Source organism: Dermacentor variabilis, unplaced genomic scaffold (assembly GCF_050947875.1).
Source record: "Dermacentor variabilis isolate Ectoservices unplaced genomic scaffold, ASM5094787v1 scaffold_19, whole genome shotgun sequence".
Taxonomy (NCBI): Eukaryota; Metazoa; Arthropoda; class Arachnida; order Ixodida; family Ixodidae; genus Dermacentor; species Dermacentor variabilis.
Window position 1 is genome coordinate 1,589,149 of NW_027460357.1, and position 20,329 is coordinate 1,609,477.

At 43.3% G+C, this 20,329-nt stretch overlaps 1 protein-coding gene across 4 annotated transcripts in view; it reads left to right on the forward strand.

Annotated features, from left to right (window-relative positions):
* Positions 1–20,329, forward strand: part of LOC142568471 (solute carrier family 53 member 1) — a 345,150-nt gene that overhangs the window by 270,398 nt on the left and 54,423 nt on the right. For all 4 annotated transcript variants that reach the window (XM_075678397.1, XM_075678395.1, XM_075678398.1 and 1 more), the window contains one exon: positions 4,058–4,227. In XM_075678397.1, the coding sequence (XP_075534512.1) occupies positions 4,058–4,227 (170 nt within the window). The remainder of the gene's footprint in view (positions 1–4,057; positions 4,228–20,329) is intronic.

The following is a 20,329-nucleotide window of genomic DNA, read 5'->3' on the forward strand; positions in this document are numbered from 1 at the left end:
TGATAATGACACACCCTCTCCTTCACAAGTAACTCCAACTTAATCGTCTCCCTCACACATTTTTTCTTTTCCCCACAACGCCAGAAGAAATATATAACGTTATATGTCACCTAAAACCCACCAGTGCTGGAATAGATGAAGTTCTACCTACTACCATTAAAATGATTGCCCACCTAATTTCTGATATCATGTCTCATATTACCAATTCGATATTCAAGACTGGTGTGTTTCCTAACGAGCTTAAGCGCCGTAAAGTCATTCCAGTTCTAAAAAAAGGTGACAGTACATTAACACATAACTACCACCCTATTTGTATTTTACCCTTTTTCGGCAAAGTTCTGGAGAAATTAATCGCATTGCGTCTAACCAAATATCTCACTAAATTTAATATTCTCTCTTCATGCCAATTTGGCTTTCGTAATGGATACTCCACAGATTTGGCACTCATACATCTAACTGACCAATTAAAAAAATAATTGACGATGGTCTATTTGCAGGTTCAGTTTTCATTGATCTAACAAAGGCATTCGACTGCTTAAACCATATTATCCTTTTTGCTAAGCTTGAGGCTATCGGTGTTCGTGGTCCTGCGCTCTCATTATTCAAAAGTTACTTATCAAACAGGGTTCAAATAGTGTCTGTGTCTAATGTCTACTCCAGAGAACAAACCACTAACATTGGCATCCCTCAAGGATCCATCTTAGGACCACTACTGTTTTTGATTTATATCAATGACCTACCTAACTGTTTGTCCTCTACTAAGTGCATTCTGTACACTGATGATACTACCATATTTTCCTCTGATAAACACATGTCACTTCTTATTAACAAGCTAAATACTGATCTACAAAATGTTTTAAGTTGGTGTAATGCCAACCTATTGTCTATTAATGCCACCAAGACTAAATTTGTTGTATTTTCCTCACATCAGCAACATTCGGCATTCTCCCCTTTAACTTTCGGCTCACACTCCATCTCTCCCAGTCCGTGCTCATCTTTTATTGGGATTTCTCTTGACTGCAGCTTGAAATATAAAGATCACATTTCTCACATTAAAAAGAAAATAGCACACGGTATTCGCGTTCTAATTAAAACTCGTCCCTACTTTACACATAATACATTAATCTCGCTATACCACTCATTCATTCACTCTCATATTAACTACGGCATACTATGCTGGTGTAACACTTATAACACCCACTTGGCATCCCTCCAGGTAATCCAGAACCAATCCATAAGAATAATTACAAGCAGTTCACGCTTTACTAATGGAAAATCCCTACTACTTGAAAACAACATCCTAACCATTTCAGAACTCACCAAATATAATCTAGGAATATTATTCTACAAATATATGACTAAGGAACTACCGTCAATCTGCTTCTCACCTTGTGACCTAATAGCTCATAGTCACACTAGATTTGCACTCAATAATAATTTTCTTCTACCTAAAGTGCGAACTAACTATGGTAAACAGACTGCGGAATTTTCCACAGTATTGCTTTGGAATACTCTACCACCTATCATCAAAAATGCAAAAAATTTATACCAATTTAAAAGAGAACTAAAATCATTCATAATAAATACTTACTGAAACTCTCCTTGTTCTTTGTTTAATTTTTTTAATTTTTTAATTTTATTCTGTTTTTTATATTGTCCTGCTGTTAACAAGTGTTCTTATTACTCATATGCTATAAACATGTTTTGATATTACTCTTAGCTCTCATCTGTACTACTGTTGCTTTAAACATTGTATAACATCAGAAATGTCTTTAGCAGGAGGTCCCGATACAGTCTTTGACTATGGGACCTCCTTATGTATACTACGCACATGCAATTATCTGTATTTTTACTAATAAAAAAATTATGAAATTATGAAAAAGTTTCTCCATTCACCTCATGAAGATAGCATAATCATCTTTCTTTCACGCGCGTCTACGGCAAAACAGATGCTTTTAACTCATCTGCGCTTCCACGTGTCACCCACTTGTGGAGCGACCTTCCTGATATTCTGGTAGCTGAAGCTAACAAAGAAAAATTCTGTCATGCCGTAAACATTCATTTCTTAGTATATAAAAAAAAAAAAAACTTCTTGCCTGCATTGATTCTTGTATGCTTTTTTTCTTTTTATCTTAGAATTTTAGAGTTGGTGTAAACTTGATTCTTCATTGTTATTATTAACAAAGCATTGTATAATTGTTTAATTTTGTATAATTGTTTGCTCTTTATATGGTGTAAAATTGTTTTCCCTTACCCAATGCCCATTCTTCGGGCCTGTAAGGTATTTTGAATAAATACCTTTATGCCAGCCCAAGGCTGCATTTGCCAGAGGTAACTGCTTCAAGCAAATTTATTCACATAGGTTCTTAAAACAAGCCCGATCAGCTACAGCGAAGTCTTTGAAAGCGTCACTGTGATCTAAAAACGATGTGTTGCTTGTCAGTCTGTACTGTTCCAAGTTCTTTGCTGCTTCTGCTTTAAGTTTTAAGTCTAAAGGTAAATCATCATTAATAAACAGTTTATCCATCCCACAAAAAGTGTGTTCAGGGCAGACATTCAAAAACATATTCCCCCTCCATTCTTCCTCCTCCTCCCGTCATGTCTGCAAGATTTTTACGAATTTGGTAGTTTACAAGTTGGCAGGTATGCAGTACGTAGCAGAACACAGAAAAAAAAAATGAAAAGATGTGGAGGAAAACTTGTCACAAGGCAAGAAATGTCAAGGAATTGAGACAAGTGTTTACTACATTGTATGTGCTACTCCTCTGCCGGAATCTCGGGAATGCATAAGATGCTTTCATTATGGAGCAACAATTAACATCTTTGTGCCACACTGCTTTGAACAGTCTGTGTTAAAAAGAAAAAAGCAATCTTGCATCTAAGGTCACTGTTCCTTTTTTATGCTTTAAAATCATCAAAGGATTGTGTTGTACAAAAGCAGGAGAATGTTGCCGATCATTGCAGAGGCTGCTTAGCATCGGCCTGTCTAAAACCATTCTTTATCCAAGTCCTTGGGGAAATGTGTTGAATGGCATTTCTTCACTCTCCGCTTGGTCTCGACTTTGTTTGTTTTGTTCGTTGCCCACTGCGGTAACTTAGTGGCATTGCGCTGCTAAGCACAAGGTTACGGGTTCAATTCCTGGCCGTGTGCGGTCGCATTTCGATGTGGCCAAAAACGCTTGTGTGCTTATGTTTAGATGCATGTTGAAAAACCCCAGAGGGTCAAAATTAATTGATACTCCTCCACTGTGGCGTACTTCGTAATGATATTGTGGTTTTGGCACAAGAACAAACACAGAATTTAATTTTCTTTTCATTTGTTTCATAATGTTTGCATCCTGATGCGGTGCAACATAAAAGTTTGGGCTTGTTGGTTAGTTGTACTAAATACAGTAAACCTGATACAGTTACAACGAAGTCATCGGGACTGCAAGTTGACTTCGTTGTAAGTGGTATTTTGTTAAAAGGATGGGCGCTATACAAGAGTCATAGTAATGCGAGACCACAAAAAACTTTGAATAAAGTGATTTCATTATAATGAGGGTCTGCTGTGTACTTACAGAGAAAGGCTAAATGTAGCCAGCGAAAACAACATGAACAGCGTTGACTTCCAAGTGATCTTATTCGCAGAAAGAACACACATATATGACTGTGCCATGAAAACACCAAAGCGAAAACTAGAGAAACAGTTCAGTTGCTTCTCAGGTGGAAGTCAGCACTGTTCGTGTTGCTTTAGCGCAAGCTCTTGGGCCAGTTGGTGCATGATGAACTTGAAGAAAGGGGGTACCAGCGAAACACAAAGGACGCGCACACAAGGAAAAGGCATTAGGCACGGACAGACGCTGGACTTTCAACTGTACTTTATTGAAATTTACATTGCTACACACAACCTCCATGTTGTTTCTTGTACCTCTTTACGTTTAGCCTTGCGCTGTAAGCATAATCAGGCTGATGCTGTGGTTGCAGCAACAAGGCTTTGCCACATTGAATGAGCTACCATAGTGGTTGAAAATCCATTTAATGAGTCCTCCACTGTACTGCTTATGCCCCCTTGCAGACAGCTACCCATCGTCGAGCAGCCACCCATTCTTCATCCTGTGGATCCTGTCGGCAGTGGTCAGCTCGTGCTTCACCTACACTTGGGACATCAGGATGGACTGGGGCCTGTTTGATTCCAATGCCGGCGAGAACCGCTTCCTGCGCGAGGAGATTGTCTACTCCTCCTCGGTGAGTGCTTCACTCGACTTAACTCGGTTGCTCACCTTATAGCCACAATGCCCGTAGGTACTCCTCAGGAAATGCAGAAAAAGAAGTCTTATTTACGGAACAGTGTCAAAGACGGGGAAAGTACATGTACATGTGGTTGACTAACAAATGATGTAGTCTTGCAGGAGGCCTTGTTCTTTGGGAATGAGGCCTAAAGTGTCTACAATTTTGGGGATGCAATAAACATGGTTGAGAGCGATTCAGTCACGGTGCACAAGCATGTATACTCTGTTTCAGTAGTTCTGCAAGCGCAGAGTCTTGTGCAGCGAGATGTAGTGCCACAGTTCGGAACCCTTTGTGCTACCAAATGGCCTTGACAAGTGGTCCTGTCGGCAGGTGTTTACTTGGAAGCTTCTCCGCAGGTCGCAGGGTGGTTTATTGAGGCTCCATGATACTGAAAACAGGGTTTTTCATTTTCTTTTCATTTCATTTTATTTCAGCATTCTTTTTTTTTACAGCAGAAAAAGAATGCTAGGGCAAGAACAAAAAGCTGCAAAACAGCAGCTTGACTGGGTCCTTGCCCCTTTTCTTGGCAACAGGCACAGATTCATACATACATTCAGAGTACATATAATATACTTATACACACACGCAGACCAGAAAACTTCCTGCTATAGTTTGTCAATGAGAGAGAGAAAAAAAAGTTTACTTGTTCGAATGAAAACGTGAAGAGAACAAAAACATAAATGCAATGCTGCCATCCAGACATTCATTTGCATTTAAAAAGTACAAACAATTACAGTCAAACAATTTCTAAACACGATATAGTTACTATAAGTATATATAGCAAAAATTATGCTTATGTTGAACAAAAATAGCAGTGACTCTCGATATGTCAAGCGGTGCAAACATGCCCCCCCCCCCCCCCAGAAGTTGGTTTTCCCTTGCGGCGCCGGGGAAATCCTCCGACACATCCCAAAAGTGGTTTAGCCCTGTGGCGCGGCTCCATCCACCCGCGCTCCCTACTGTGTCCACACCGCGTTGAGCGAGTCAGCGACAACCCCCTGCAAGAAATTATCCTGGCCCGCTTGCAGCACTTGCTCAGACGGCCATTCAGAGGCTCTTGTGCCCTCGTCGTTCAAGATGGTGCAAGTCCGAGTTGCTTCGCTGCTTTCCTCTTTTGTTGTGTTTGTGCCTTTTGGGCCTTCTCCCGCATGCTTGCCTTGATGGCTAGCGCCAAGCGCACTGAATTTGCCTTTCGCTATGAAGCTCAAAATCATAATTTGAGTCGGAACACGGTAACAAGTTGGATGTCGTCGCAGCGTACAAGATTCCGAGGGGCACTCTCAGCATGATCTTGAAAAGCAAGGGGAAGATTAGGGCTAAGGCGGAAAAATCACCTGGTGCCCGTGGCGCCCAACGCATACACATGGCTGCGACATCAAGGCGGCCATGTACAAGTGGTTTATCTGAAACTGCTTCAGACATGCCAGCTTCTGCGTGCCCGGTGACGACTCTGAAAATGCTCATCAGTGTGACGAAGCCATTGCCGGTGTCGCTGAAGTTAGGAGTGACCTGTCACAATTTCCGGAGCCATTGACGGATCAACGGCCGACGAGTTTGTGAGTGCAGATGGCGGTGCCGTGACCACAGGAGAGCCCGACAACGAAGACTACATTGTCGACATCGTACCGAGCACAAGTGAAAGCGGGCACAATGAGGAAAACAATGGCAACCCTTCACCCAAATCCTCCGAGGTGATTGGAGCACTCGCACTAGTCTGGCGCTTCTGCGTGAATGTGGAAGGTTGTGGCTTCAGCTGCTCCAACTCTTTTAGACAATGTGGAGATGTGCATGCTGTCACAGGCAGCGAAGTTGCCCAAGCAGAAGACACAGGCTATTTCATCGTAAGCTAGCTTCAGCAATAAAGTGCTTTTGTAAATGGTATGTGCTTTTATGATGTCCAATTCTTTAGCAGGCTTACCATATTTACTCGCATAATGATCGCACTTTTTTCTTTAAAAAATTGACGCAATTTCGGGGGTGCTATCAATAATTACGTGGGTTAAATTTCCCACGAAAAGAAACATTTTCTTTTTTTCATTCCGCATTTGCTGCGGTCCCATCACTGAAAAAATGTTCGCCGAATTGCTATCAGGACAGGCTCGCATAAGCAACGAAATATCTGCACTAACCTCCAAAATTGCCTCTTTCGATGATCGTCTATCTAAACTAGAGTCACTTGTCGCCAACACCAAAGATGCCGGTGAGCGCGTGCAGGAACTAGAAAATACTGTTTCTGGTCTCTCAGAAATGATCCAAAAGCTGGAGCATAAGAATGACGACCTTGAAAATCGGTCGCGACGGAATAACTTGGTTATTTATGGATTATCTGAAACGCTGAATGAAACACCTGAGGCACTTCTTACTTCAGTACTAAGCATGCTAACGTCAAAGCTTGACGTCACGTGTGATAACATCGAGCGTTGCCACAGACTTGGGCAAAAAAGGACAGGTAAAGGTAGACCAGTAATTATCAAACTGTTGGATTTTTGAACTAAACTAGATATCTTAGCTAACGCACGCAAACTGAAAGGTTCAAACATTTACATCAGTGAAGACTTTTCTGCACGCGTGCGACAGGTGCACAGAAACCTATGGCAGAATTCAACGGAACTCAGAAAAGTCGCAAAGAAAGTACGGTTACAACAAGAGTACCTGATTATCGACAGTGTTCGGTACGAGTGGAGTGATGCCAGAAAGGGCGTTGTCAGGGCGTCTGATTACACCGCTCCCAGGAATTCCAACTGACTTCCACATAAAAGGAAACTAACACTACTGAACTTTAACGCGCGCAGCTTGGTTAACAAATATGTTTGTTTCAACTGGCTTGTAGAATGTCACAAACCATCAGTAATATGTGTTACTGAGACTTGGCTTCATGACTCCATTTCTGAGAATGAATTTTTGCCGCCTGCTTACTCGGTGTTGAGAAATGACAGGACTGTTGGTCGCGGTGGTGGCGTAGCGCTTTTTATACGTTTTGCTGCCGAAGCTTAAGGGGGGACGCGGGTTTTACATCGCGAAAAAAAAAAATCGATTTTTTGAAAATCACATTTTCAGTTTCTATAACCCTTTTTCTATCTGATACCCAAATATCATCCCTGTAAACCACCAAGAAGTGCTCTAAAAATTCGTTTTATTAGCCAAGGTGGCGAAAAATCTCGCGGAAACCAAGAAAGAACAGCGTTTTTCACGCCACAATATCTCCGGAACGGCGCGACCACGGAGGAAGGAAACTAAGGAGAGGCCCTACCCCCTCCGCGCGCTAGGAGAAAAATGTGGCGGAAATGACGTAGTAGGTTCTCATTTTTTTGCTGCTTTTTTATTTTTTTTGTTGTATGGCCACGCCTTTTGGGCCACAATGGCGGCGTTGTTCTGATTTTGAGCGCTCACACGTGTTGCTCTGGTAGGTTTCGTGCCGTGGCAAAGGCGCTGTGTGGGCGGGTTTACGTTAGTCACCGTGTCTTGTTGCGCTGTGTTACCTGCACTGTGCTCTGCCGGATGTTGCGCGAGCGTGCGCGAAACCACGCGCAGCGCGGCGTGGTTTCGCGAAAGATGTAAACAAGAGAGGAGGGTGGCACAAAAGGCGGAGCATCGCGATGAGCAACGCCAACTTCCGGCTTCACTTTTGCTTCACAAAGAGTGGCGTCAGGGCCTCTCCTTAGTTTCCTTCCTCCGTGGGCGCGACCGAGCGCCGCCATCTTGCTCTCGTTGGAAAGCGCATTTCTCCGTCTTCAAATTTGCCGCTTCAGCGATCTCCTCCATACAGAAACAAGCGCACAAAAAGCAAATGATTGAAGGTCGTGCCGGAGTCTGCGATTGGCCGCGCCCGCCACGTGACTCCAGCGCGGTTCGCCATTGGTCCGGCGCTCGCGTCGTCTGCTCGGCTCTTTTCACCTCGCGAGTTTGATGTCTCCACTCTCCGTAATCTCGACGTGTCAAAACGGGCGCTACGCGGACATCGCACTAGCGTGGCCGATCCTTATGCTTGTGGACGTTTCAGACTCGCGGCTAAGCATTTCGAGCATCGGCGACGCGGACTTCGCGACCAAGATTCACGCGTGGAATCATCGGACATGTGGGCTAAGCCTTTCAGCACTCGGTGTTTCGAATTCGTGACAAATTCGTATCGCGCACGCAATCCTCGGAAACGCGGCTAAACATCTCGCGCATAGGGAGTCTCCGACTCGGCGATCATGCACATCGAGCACGGACTTCTCGGACCGTCACCTAATCATTTTGTGCATCGGCGCCTCCGACTGCGCGAACAAGCGCATCGAGGGTCGACTCCTCGAGCCCGCGGCTAGGAATTTCGCGCGTCGGCACGTAGGACTGCGCGAATGAGCGCGTCGAGCCCGCGACTAGGCATTTCGCGCGTCGGCACCTCGGACTGCGCGAATAAGCGCATCGAGGGTCGACTCCTCGAGCCCGCGGCTAGGAATTTCGCGCGTCGGCACCTTGAACTACGCGACTAAGCACATCGCGCGTCGGCTCCTTGTATCTGCAGCTATGAATTTCGCACATCGGCACTTCGGACTCGCAACGAAGCACATTGCGCGTTCACTCTATTATCATATTGTCACGATAGCTCGTAACAATATCTATCATACCACCCCTTCATAAAGAGAACCTCATCATGAGCTCTGTGCACTAGGCCCCTTGGGCTGGCACACACCTGGCTGCAGAAGTGATCGAGGCATCATACAAATGTAAAATTCTGGAAAGCACCTAGCAGCTGCATCACTGGCTCTCTGATCCTAAGTTCCACAGCCACTGACAGGTGAAGATGACTTGGAAGGCTACTTACACTCAGAGCCTTCATTCAGTAACATGGTCAATTCTACTAAATAATAAAAAAAAATGCCTCACTGATTGTAATGGAGACTGCTATCAATCAGGCAGCCTGCATGTACAACACTGGAACTATATTCATGCCCACACAGAGTTCTACACTTCGGTTTGAAACCCAGGCACCATGCTCTTTGTAGAGCATGGTGCCTAATAAAGTTTCTTGTGCTAGTTAAGTGGCCAGTGTGCTATTATTTTGAGAGTGTGCAGTCACACATTTAGTATGGCCATTCTTACAAAACATAGAGCTTCAAAATGGTGCCATTTGTATTGCTGTACATTCACTTCAGCAAAAGCTACATTTGTTTGAAACTTCAAATGCATTTATTTCAGTTCGATGTTTTTGCACACTGTACTCCGCCTTACGGGTGTTTTTTCTGGGTTGTTTTTGGCCAAAAATGACAAAAGTGGTATTTTATTCGTATTGAAATGATCTGGGGGGTGATGCTATTTTTATTACTCTTGCACCGTCATGAAAATTACATTCAGGTATAGTAATCGCTGCTAATTAGAAAAAAAAATGTTCATAATAAATGCAAGATTGTTTTCTTGTCCACAAAATGCTTCCAAATGAATAAAAATAGCATCACCCCCTACAGTAGGTCTTTAGCAATGGTGTCATGCATTTAGTTTTTGGTTTAGCAAGACGGAATCATCAAAAAGCCCCGTAACGAGTTTGAAATTAATTTGACTTCAGACCTCAATATTTTTTGAACTGCTACAGCTATCAAAAATCTAATTACAGATCTGAAATCACCACGAAAAATTACCCCATACAGTGGAGTTTATTAAAGATTAAACCAAAAATAAGAAAAAAATTTTTAGGACTCGCGTCCCCCCTTAATGATAGCGAATCTGTTTGGTGCAAGATTGACTTTGGCGGCTTTACTACTGTGATTGGCGCTGTATACCGACCGCCAAATGATGCCAATTCACTCCACGCTGTCACGGATTATATTGCAGTGAACAGGCTACAAAAAAGCCAGTTAATAATATGTGGCGATTTTAATGCCCCCTACATTGACTGGCGTTCTCTCTCTTCTACTGGACGTGATCGACCCATCTGCGACGCTCTAATCAATCTCGCTGTGTCATATGATTTGACACAGGTCGTTAGCTCGTGCACCCGAGAATCTGCTATTTTGGATTTGGTTTTCCTTACTGATGGGCTCCTGTATAGCGAATGTGACATTGTGGAGGGCATCTCCGATCACAAGGCGGTAATTGTCCACCTAGATATTGCTCTAGAGCCCAATAAACCAACATATAGTACTGTCCATGACTTTTCCCGAGCTGACAATTCTATTGTCGCCTCGCTTGCATCACACTTTGATGAGTTTATGTTTTCGAGTGATGCCTTAGGTGTTGACTTGTTAGTTGAAATGTTTCACAACATTGTCGAAGAGTGCATAGCCAATTTCATACCAAAAAAATGTGTAAAGCGAAAACCGAAGCACCCTTGGTACACTAGAGAGATTATACAGTTGATTCGCCGGATAAAGCGCTTCCGCCGTGGCTCTCGCACTCAGAATGTCCGAGAAAACTCAATGCTCACATCACTCAGACAAACTCTTAAGACTAAAATGCAGCACGCTAGAGACTACTACTATAACAACACTCTGACGACATTCCTAAAAGACAACCCATCCAAATTCTGGAAAACGGTTGTTCCTCCTGTGTCCAACTCAACTTCTGTGGTCATTAACGGACAGTCGTGTTCAAATGCTGTCATGATCTCTGAAGCGTTCACTACATATTTTAAATCTGTTTTTATTGAAGATAAAAACAGATTTAAAACAGATAAAACAGATAAAACAGATAAAAGCACTACCTACGTTTCACTGTGGTAGTGCTTCAGCATGTTTTCCAAAACTTCAGATAACGCTTAGCGGAGTTCACGGCCTCTTGTTAAATATTGATACATACTAGTAAAAGTGCAGGACCAGATAACATTCCAAACACGTTTTTAAAGAGATACTCCGAATAGTGTGCGCGGTATCTCACTATCATCTTTCAAAAATCTGTCGAATCGCAAACTGTTCCCAGTGTATGGAAGGTTGCTCAAGTTGTACCGATACACAAATCTGGCATTAGGCAAATAATTTCTAATTATAGACCAATTTCATTATTATCTACTTGTTGTAAACTACTAGAATGCATAATTCATAAGCATATTATACAGTACCTCAACGATAACAATATTCTTTCACATCATCAGCATGGTTTTAGATCGAGTTTTTCCACGGTTACGCAACTAATTGAATTCACTCACGACGTTGCTACTACACTTAACAATCGTGGCCAGATTGACGCCATATTTGTTGACTACTCCAAAGCATTTGACAAGGTATGTCATGCTAAGTTACTTATGAAGCTTGACTCTTTATTCAGAGGCATACACGGCAATCACTTGCTTGGCTGGATAAGAGACTACTTGCATCTGCGGTCCCAGTTTGTCTCATTTAACTCATCTTCAGTCGGTATTTCTTCCGGCGTACCACAGGGCTCCGCATTGGGACCACTTTTATTCATTATTTACCTTAATGATGTTGAGAGTGTTGTTACTAACACTGCTGTTAAGCTCCGTTTGCATGCAGACGACTGTGTCTTGTACTCTAACATCGTCAGCGTCAACGCCCAGGAGATGCTGAATAACACGTTCAGTGCCTTCTGCAACTGGAGCAAGACCTGGCAAATGGAAATCAACTTCGATAAAATGGTATCAATGACCTTTTCGAACAAAAAGGAACCCCTGAAATTTGCCTACAGTAATGATGAGAAGATTTTGACTTTTGTCACTGAGTTCAAATATCTTGGTGTAATTTTTTCTTCCAACTTAAAATGGCACAAACACGTCGACTTCATTTGTTCCAGGGCTCTAAAATGACTTGGATATTTAAAAAGAACACTAAAACCAGCAACCAAGGAATGCAAACTAGCAGCTTACAGATCCCTCGTGAGGCCCACTCTAGAATATGCATCTGTTGTCTGGTCACCCCACTGCGTATCTGATGTATCAAAGCTTGAGGCTGTGCAGAAGAAAGCTATTAGATTTATTTATAATCAATACGATCGCAATTTCTCCCCTTCTCTGCATGCTGGCCTGCTATCGCTTGAGCCCTTGGCACATAGGCGCACGTGTGAAAGGATTATAATGTCGCACAAAATTGTACATGCTTCTATCATTGTCGACGTACCTGTGACATTTGTTGGCTCCTCGGCATGTGTAACGCGAAGAGCCAATCCCTTGAATATTGTTCCCTTTCGAGCTCACTTAGGTAGCTTCAAATTTTCTTTCTTGCCATTTACCATTGAATTGTGAAGTCGAGGTTTTGACGGAAGCCCGTCTGGTCGGGAGGCATCATGAAGAAGGGTAAAAAGAAGGACACCGACCACTGAATGAATACAAGAAAAAACGTTTCGGCTCCCGTCAGGGGAGCCGAAACGTCTTTTCTTGTATTCATTCAGTGGTCGGTGTCCTTCTTTTTACCCTTCTTCACCATTGAATTGTGGAACATGCTACATACTAATCTCCGAGAATTGCCACTTGAGCGTTTTGTAGACCAAGTTTGTTTACATGTGACATGTTGATTGTATGTTATCTTGATGTACTTACCCACTCCTGCTATGTCTCAAATTTGAGACAGCAGTATTTGTAAATAAATAAATAAATAAATAAAATGACAAGCAGGCGGCTGCCACTGTCAGTGTGGAACAGCAAAAGAAAAAGGGTGGCCAGCGGGGCAAGCCGAACGCGCATTAAAGCAGTTTTTCCGTATCAGTAATGAATAATATCGTTAATATCGGCAAGTTTGCGACAATAACATAGCCATGTCCACTTTGAGGGGCGGAAACAGAGATGGCCGCGCTTAGCTGCCAGTGACATAAAGACACATGGCGGGCATGCTGCGGAAACTGCGGCATTTGTCTTCACTGCTATCCTAATACGGCACGTTTCCGCTAAGGGTGGGCGAATATCTTAGCTGCGTTACAAGTGGCGATGTATGAATAGGGTACACTTCTAACGTATCAGTGTAAACGTGGCCACTATCGTTGCTGCTCACGATTTGTTGCGTGCCCACGAGTGCAGATGAGAAGAATCAAAAGGTGCCCTTTATGTTGTTGTTGTTGACCAAAACCATTATGAAGCCTACAAATAATAAAGCAGAGGCAAGTTTGGTTCTAGGCTTTTTTTTTTTCATGGAAGTGCGGAAAGTGATGAAAGGAATGGAAATGGGGCATCTGCTTAAGAATGTTGGGTGCATACAGACCGCTTTTATTTATTTATTTATTTATTTCAGTACTCTCAGGGCCAGAGGCATTACAGAGAGGAGGGGCATACAAAATCGGCGGCAGTTTTCTTAAATTTGTTGACGTCGGTGATGGCAGCCATGAAGGCAGGGAGGTGGTTCCAGTCATTTCCAGCTCGAGGAATAAATGAATTGTTAGTGGTGAAACTCGGTATGTCCTCAAGATTCGTTAGCGTAGCATTTGACAGATGATAAGCACGATCATCATTAGCTAGACTTGGCACACGACATATCGCTGCGACAAGTTCAGGGTGCGATCATTACATGAGAAGAAAAAAAAATCGAATTTTGATGACAAAATTCAGAGGTGCGATCATTACGCGAGTGCGATCATTATGCGAGTAAGTGCGGTATGTCCAATTATGCCCTATATAAAACTGGGGGGCGTTTTTTTTTTCAAGTTCGATATAACTGGGTTCGACTATTATTGTTTTGACAGTGGCTAAATTCATACATGTAGTCAGCACAACCACAACAAATCCTCTTAATCCTTCGCAAAAATGGCATCCGTAGACTTGCTTGTGTAGTATTGTTCCATGTTGCTCTTTTATGCAAAAGGAAGGAATAAGTTGGCATTGAAATACTTGGAATAGTGCAGAAGGAGTGCAATAAATGTGCACAAATTCTAGTGACTTAAACGGCTGCGCTTGCGAATGTCAGCGAACACACCGTGTACAAGTGGATGTTACAGGAAAAATCAAGAGATGGAACCATACCGTGCTGCCTGCTGGCCGAGTGCTCCTTCTGCTTCCACCGTTTCTGCAACCCTCCTTCTCCTGTGTGCCTCGAAATGTCTTGAAGATTCACTCCTTTTTGGTGTCAGAGTGAATATAGAACAAATTTTCCACCGCTGCTATCGCAACAGCCAATGTCTCTGCGAAGTTGCAGTCTTCGTAGATGTGGCCGCTGCCTGTGCTGCAGCGCCCGCCGCTAGCAGACAAGGTGCAGAAAGACACCTTTAAGATGTGTTCAACCCCTTGATTGGTTGAGAAGCTTGTAGCTTCCACAGTGCTGCACTGAAATCCTGAAATAAAGCGTAGGAACATAAGTTTTTCACCATAATTTTTTTACTTTTTTCAGAGCTCACAAGAACGAACTATGTAAGAGGTAGTTTCACAGAAACAACTGCCTTGGATGATTTCAAACGTTCTGTGTAAATGAAAGAACAGTTGTGCCCTCTCAAGACTAATTTAATTTGCACACTCAATCAGCAGTACTTAAACAAGCTACAATAGAAATACCGCATTTACTTTCACATTGAATACTTCTCTTCCTTCTTTCTTTTTCCAAGAATTGTTGAGGGGTACGTGCATTATGTGGGACACTATTCTGAGGGAATTTTTCCATGGTCACTAACAAGCCTTAATATCATCATCATCATCATCATCATCATCATCATCATCATCATCATCAGCCTATTTTTATGTCCACTGCAGGACGAAGGCCCCTCCCTGTGATTTTCAATCACCCCTGTCCTGCGCCAACCGATTCCAACGAACACCCGCAAATTTCCTAATTTCATCGCTCCACCTAGTCTTTTGTTGTCCTCGACTGTGCTTCCCTTCTCTTGGCACCCATTCTGTAGCCCTAATGGTTCACCGGTTATCTAACCTACGCATTACATGACCTGCCCAGCTCCAATTATTCCTCTTAATTGCAATTAAAATATCGCCTATCTCCATTTGCTCTCTAATCCACACTGCTCTCTTTCTGTTTCTTAACGTTATGCTTAACATTCTTCATTCGATCGCTCTTTGCGCAGTCCTTAACTTGTTCTCAAGTGTCTTTGTAAGTTTCTAAGTTTCTGCCCCGTATGTTAGCACCGGTAAAATGCGCTGATTGTACACCGTTCTTTTCAGTGATAATGGCAAGCCTTCCAGTCAGGAGCCGACAATGTCTGCTGTATGCGCTCCAACCCATTTTTATTCTTCTGTAAGTTTCCTTCTCATGATCAGGGTTCTCTGTGAGTAATTGACCTAGGTAAACAAACTGCTTCACAGGCTCTAGAGGCTGTCTGGCGATCCTGAACTCTTGTTCCCTTGCCCGGCTATATACGATATGCTATGACACGATAATATACGATATGCTATGATTATGTCGAAAAAGAAGCTACTGATGAATCACATAGAGATGGATTATGGGAACAGGCTGAGTCTTATTTTCTTAGCTAGAAAACACTCATTCCAAATCAGAATCTGTGCACGGGAAATTTGCAGTTTCAGCCGCCTCTTCAGCAGCTTCAACTTCAATAGTGTCATCCCCTAACAGGGTCTCCTCAGTGGCGTCAAGCTATTTTAAGCTGTCAGTTGTTTTGATAGTTTTTTGCAACTGCACCATCAGAAGTCATCCTCCATACCTCTAGGACCCACATACACAAAAGTTCCTCTGGCTGCCTCTTTAATTTTACCTCTTGGCATCAGAAGATAATCACGAACCAAGGCAAATCTACAATTTTTTGTTCGTATTGGAAGGCAGCAGCTGACATGTCATCCTTCACTTTAAAAGCTTGTGCTGCCACATGAAGCGCATTGTCCAGCCATTGCTCACCTTGATGTGTGCAGCTGGGATGGACTGTTTTCTTGCATGTAAGCGAGTCTTGTTCTGTATCATTTCAATTGACACAGCACTGCCATCGCTCCGGAGTCTTCATACGGGTTCAAGCATTGCTTTTTCAAAACCTGCAGGTGGCGGCTGGTCTTCAGTTGGCAGTGAGCACGGCATGTGTTGCTGGTAGCCTTTAACTTTTCATGCTGCCATTTCCAATAGTGGTTGCATACTTCATCAATGCCGAAGTGCCTTCCTGATGTGTGATTGCCATTCTCCAAAGCATATGCAATGGCTTTGGACTTGAAGCCGGCAGTGTAGCTTTTGTACCAGTCCATGCGACACACACTGGCAGTCCGATCACTTCCTACACATGTCAACACAACCAACAATCAAACTGACAAAGAAAACATGGTAGAATACCAACTTTCAGCAGATGGCACTAGCTAGCGCTAGGGAATATCCGGCATCTGCGGTTGGATGTAAACCAGGCTACTGCTCGTTGCGCTGAGTTGCAGGTCTGATCACTATTAGGGGGAAAGAAAATGCAGTTAAACCCACTTATAACGATCCCAGACAGAGTGATTTATCGGCTATAACGATCACATGTTACTGTATTCACGATTTTCTGACCTTGCTTACTAAACTGCACTGCAAAATAGCACTGGTGCTACCTCAAAGGCCACTGTACGCTGTACTGTCTCATGCTGAAGTATGCTTTAAATGTGCCTTGAAAGCATGGTTACCCTAGCATGGTTGAATGCGAGTGACTTCCTTCGTGGCTTCTGAAATCTGCTTGCGGTGCTTGCGTATCTCAACAGTCATATCTTCATTGTGGTTGGACTTGAGTTGGGGTCGTTGCCGTGCACCCAGTTAAGTCGCACTTCCGTGGGCTCAGTTTGGTTGCACTTTTGTGCTTTATCTCTGCTGCGCAAGTGTTGCTATCTTATCATTGCTGTCAATTCATGCAGCCAGAGTCAGCGTGAACGCACTACGGCGTGCCGCTACCAAGCAAAGTTGCAAAGGTTTGGTGGCTACTACACCATTATCGAGAAATCATGGTTTGTTGATGCTTCATTTATGCCGTTGCTGATAATAGTTTGTGACAGCGTTGCCTTTTGAACTTTGGACTTTTTCGGATGAAGTGCAATAAAAAACATAACTTCGTACCTGTTGACGTGTGTGGCTGATGCTGCTGTCATAACGGCAAGACCTTTACAAAATGCCAGCACACAGCAGTAGTTTCCACTTTCAGCCAACTAGAACACTTACTTCGTTATTGTATGCAGCATCCACTGGTGTCCCACCATATATAGGAAGCTTTGTGCAGTTTGCCGTGTTTAACATAGATGGAGCCAGGGCGCTTATGATTTGTTGTAATAAAGCAAGTTCCTGGGCGGGAGCGGCACTGTCCGGCTTGATGCGATTGGTGTCTGTTGGTCTCTTGGGGCAGGGCTGTCGGCATGATGATCCCTCAGCTTACCTGCTCAGCTACCCTCAACACTCTCCAAGCAAAAATGGCAGCAGCTGCGCTCGTAGTTTCAGAATGGCATGTGACTGGTATCTGTTTTGCTGCAACGGCACCTTTCATTCTTTGGATGACGTTTTTAATGAAAACTTGCAGTTGGATGCGAGGAAGTGATGGGGAACAAAAACAAAGGTACAGTAAAGCCTTGTTAATTCGACCCTCATTAATTTGGAAAATGTAATTTTTACACATCTTCTCGTCCCGGCAGGTGTATGCATTATATAATGGAATGAAACTAGTTAATTTCTACGTAGTTGGTTGCACACTGGTTAATTCGGACAACTTTCAGAGTTCGGCAAGTGCAGAGCACTGCAAATGTGTGACGCAAAGGAGAAAAAGTGGCACTATCGCCCAATCAAAACAAAGTGGTAGAGTCCACATCGCTATAGTCATCAGCAAAGATCGTTCGTGAACCACAGAAACGCTGGAACAATTCGTGCATATTTGTACTTATTCTTGCTTTCTTTTTTGAAACAGTGTACAAATATTTAAATTTGTTACTATTCGATTCTATTTGAAAAGCACTTTTACTGTTCGAAATATTTGAACCTCCAAAAAATGGCTGTTGCGATGTCTTTAAGTCAGCTTGACCGCAAAGCATAATTTTCCTGTAGATTATTTGCTTTGTTGCTTTCTTTTTGCTTTTTTATCGTACTTTTTGCTCGTGAAAAAAAAAGTTGCATTTTCGCAAAACCAATAGTATTTATATTTTAAAAATATTCTATTCAATTTGCGCTTCGTTTATATTATTGCAATTTGCTTTGAAAGTAAAAATTTGATATTCACACAACCCCCCCTTTTTTTTCCTGGGCATCATACAGCATTCGTTGCATGCCTGTATGACTGTAGTCGCCATCCATGATCACATCAATAGCGACTACTGTTTCGTCTGCAGCAGCGGCAGAAAACAGTTGCTTCATTTTGACTTGGTGTGGGTGTCAGCCGCATGCCTTCAGAACTGCACGGTCGCTGTTCAAGATCTCATCGATAGCAGCCGTGGTTTCATCTACAGTGGTTGTGGCAAACAGTAGTTTTGTTTTGACTCAGTGCAATTGCTGTGCACACAATCTCACAAACATAGGAGTGTGGCTATTGAGGATAAAGAGTGCCAGCTATTTATTTATTTATTTATTTATTTATTACAAATACCTACAGCGCCTAAGTTGGGCATTATCATAGGGGGGTTAATTACATACATAAAGGTCAAAGATTGAACTTCGCGAAAAACAGCATCATATCAGTTATGGTATTCAAAATACAATCATCGTAATTAGAGAGAAAGACAACACATCCAATACCAAAAACATCTGATTATAAAATTTGTTACACAATGCATAAAACGGCACACTGGAAATATTGTCTAAAACAGATTCATGTAAAGTTCTCTATGGCAGATGAAAAATTTGATGCAGATGCTATCTCATCCAGGAGCAAATTCCATTCTGCAATTGTTTATGGAAAGAATGAAGACGATACGTTAATACGACCTTGGTAGGCCCTTGTTTTCTTGGAATTGTCGCGTCTCTTAGACTGATAATGAGGTGATTTTAAATATATTGTAACGACGTGGGATCTACAAGTATGTGTAGCAGCACCGCCAAGAAACGCACTTTATCAGTCGTCCAAGGGAAAAACAATGTCTTCTTCGTTTTCCCCGCTTCACCTAAAAACCCGCGCTACTTCAGCGTCGTCCCCAGGCGCATACCCGCTGCATTATGGTTCTGCTAAATATAGTTGTGTCATTTGCTCCCCCTTTAGAAAAGATCATCGTCCCGATGATAGAGGCTTGGAAAGCAGCGGTAAAGAACCGCGCAGTCTTGTCAGTCCTCATAGTACAGCTTCATACGAAGCACGTGAACGACCTCGGGTAAATGCCGTCGGCGCTTTGAACAGTGCGAGCTGTCTGGAACGATTTCGTAGTTGACGTCACTGATGCGTCGGAGAACTATGTAGGGCCCGAAGTATTTGTGTAGGAGCTATTCGGAGAGCCCACGCTATCGAATAGGTGTCCAGACCCACACTTTGTCGCCGATGTTGTATGTTATGGCTTTGTGCCGAAGATTGTAGCGTCTGGCGTCACAGTCCTGTTGTTCGCGGATTCGCAGACGCGCAAGCTGCCTAGCTGCCTCTACTCGGTGTGTTATCTCTTCAGCACCCGTCTCGTTGTCGTCAAATTCATGCGTCTAATGTTGTAACCTCACGGCTGTATACGAGACTGAAGGGTGTCTTGCGAGTGGTCTCTTGACGAGCCGTATTGTATGCGAAGGTGACATAAGGTAAAACCTCATCCCAGTTCCTATGCTCTACATCTACGTACATGCTTATCATATCAGCCAATGTCCTATTGAGTTGTTCTGTCAGTCCGTTTGTTTGAGGGTGATACGCTGTTGTCTTCCGGTGGGCGGTACTACTTAGACGTAGAATGATATCTAAAAACTGGGCCATGAACACAGTACCTCTGTCCGCGACGACTACTGCGGGAGCGCCATGCCTTAAAACGATGGATTCCAGAAAAAATCATGCCGCTTCATCTGCTGTTGCCCGTTACAGAGCACTTGTCTCGGCATATCTAGTGAGATAATCCGTGGCGACGATTATCCACCTATTACGAGTAGTAGACGTTGGGAAGGAGCACAGAAAGTCCATGCCTACTTGTGCAAATGGTGTGGCCGGTACATCAACAGGGTGCAGTAAGCCGGCTGGTTTGACGGATGGCGGTTTACGACGTTGGCAATCCAGACATGTCTGAACGTAACGTTTAACAACCGCAGTAAGTCTCGGCCAGTAGTAATTCTGCCGAATCCGTGCCAATGTGCGAGTGTAGCCTAAG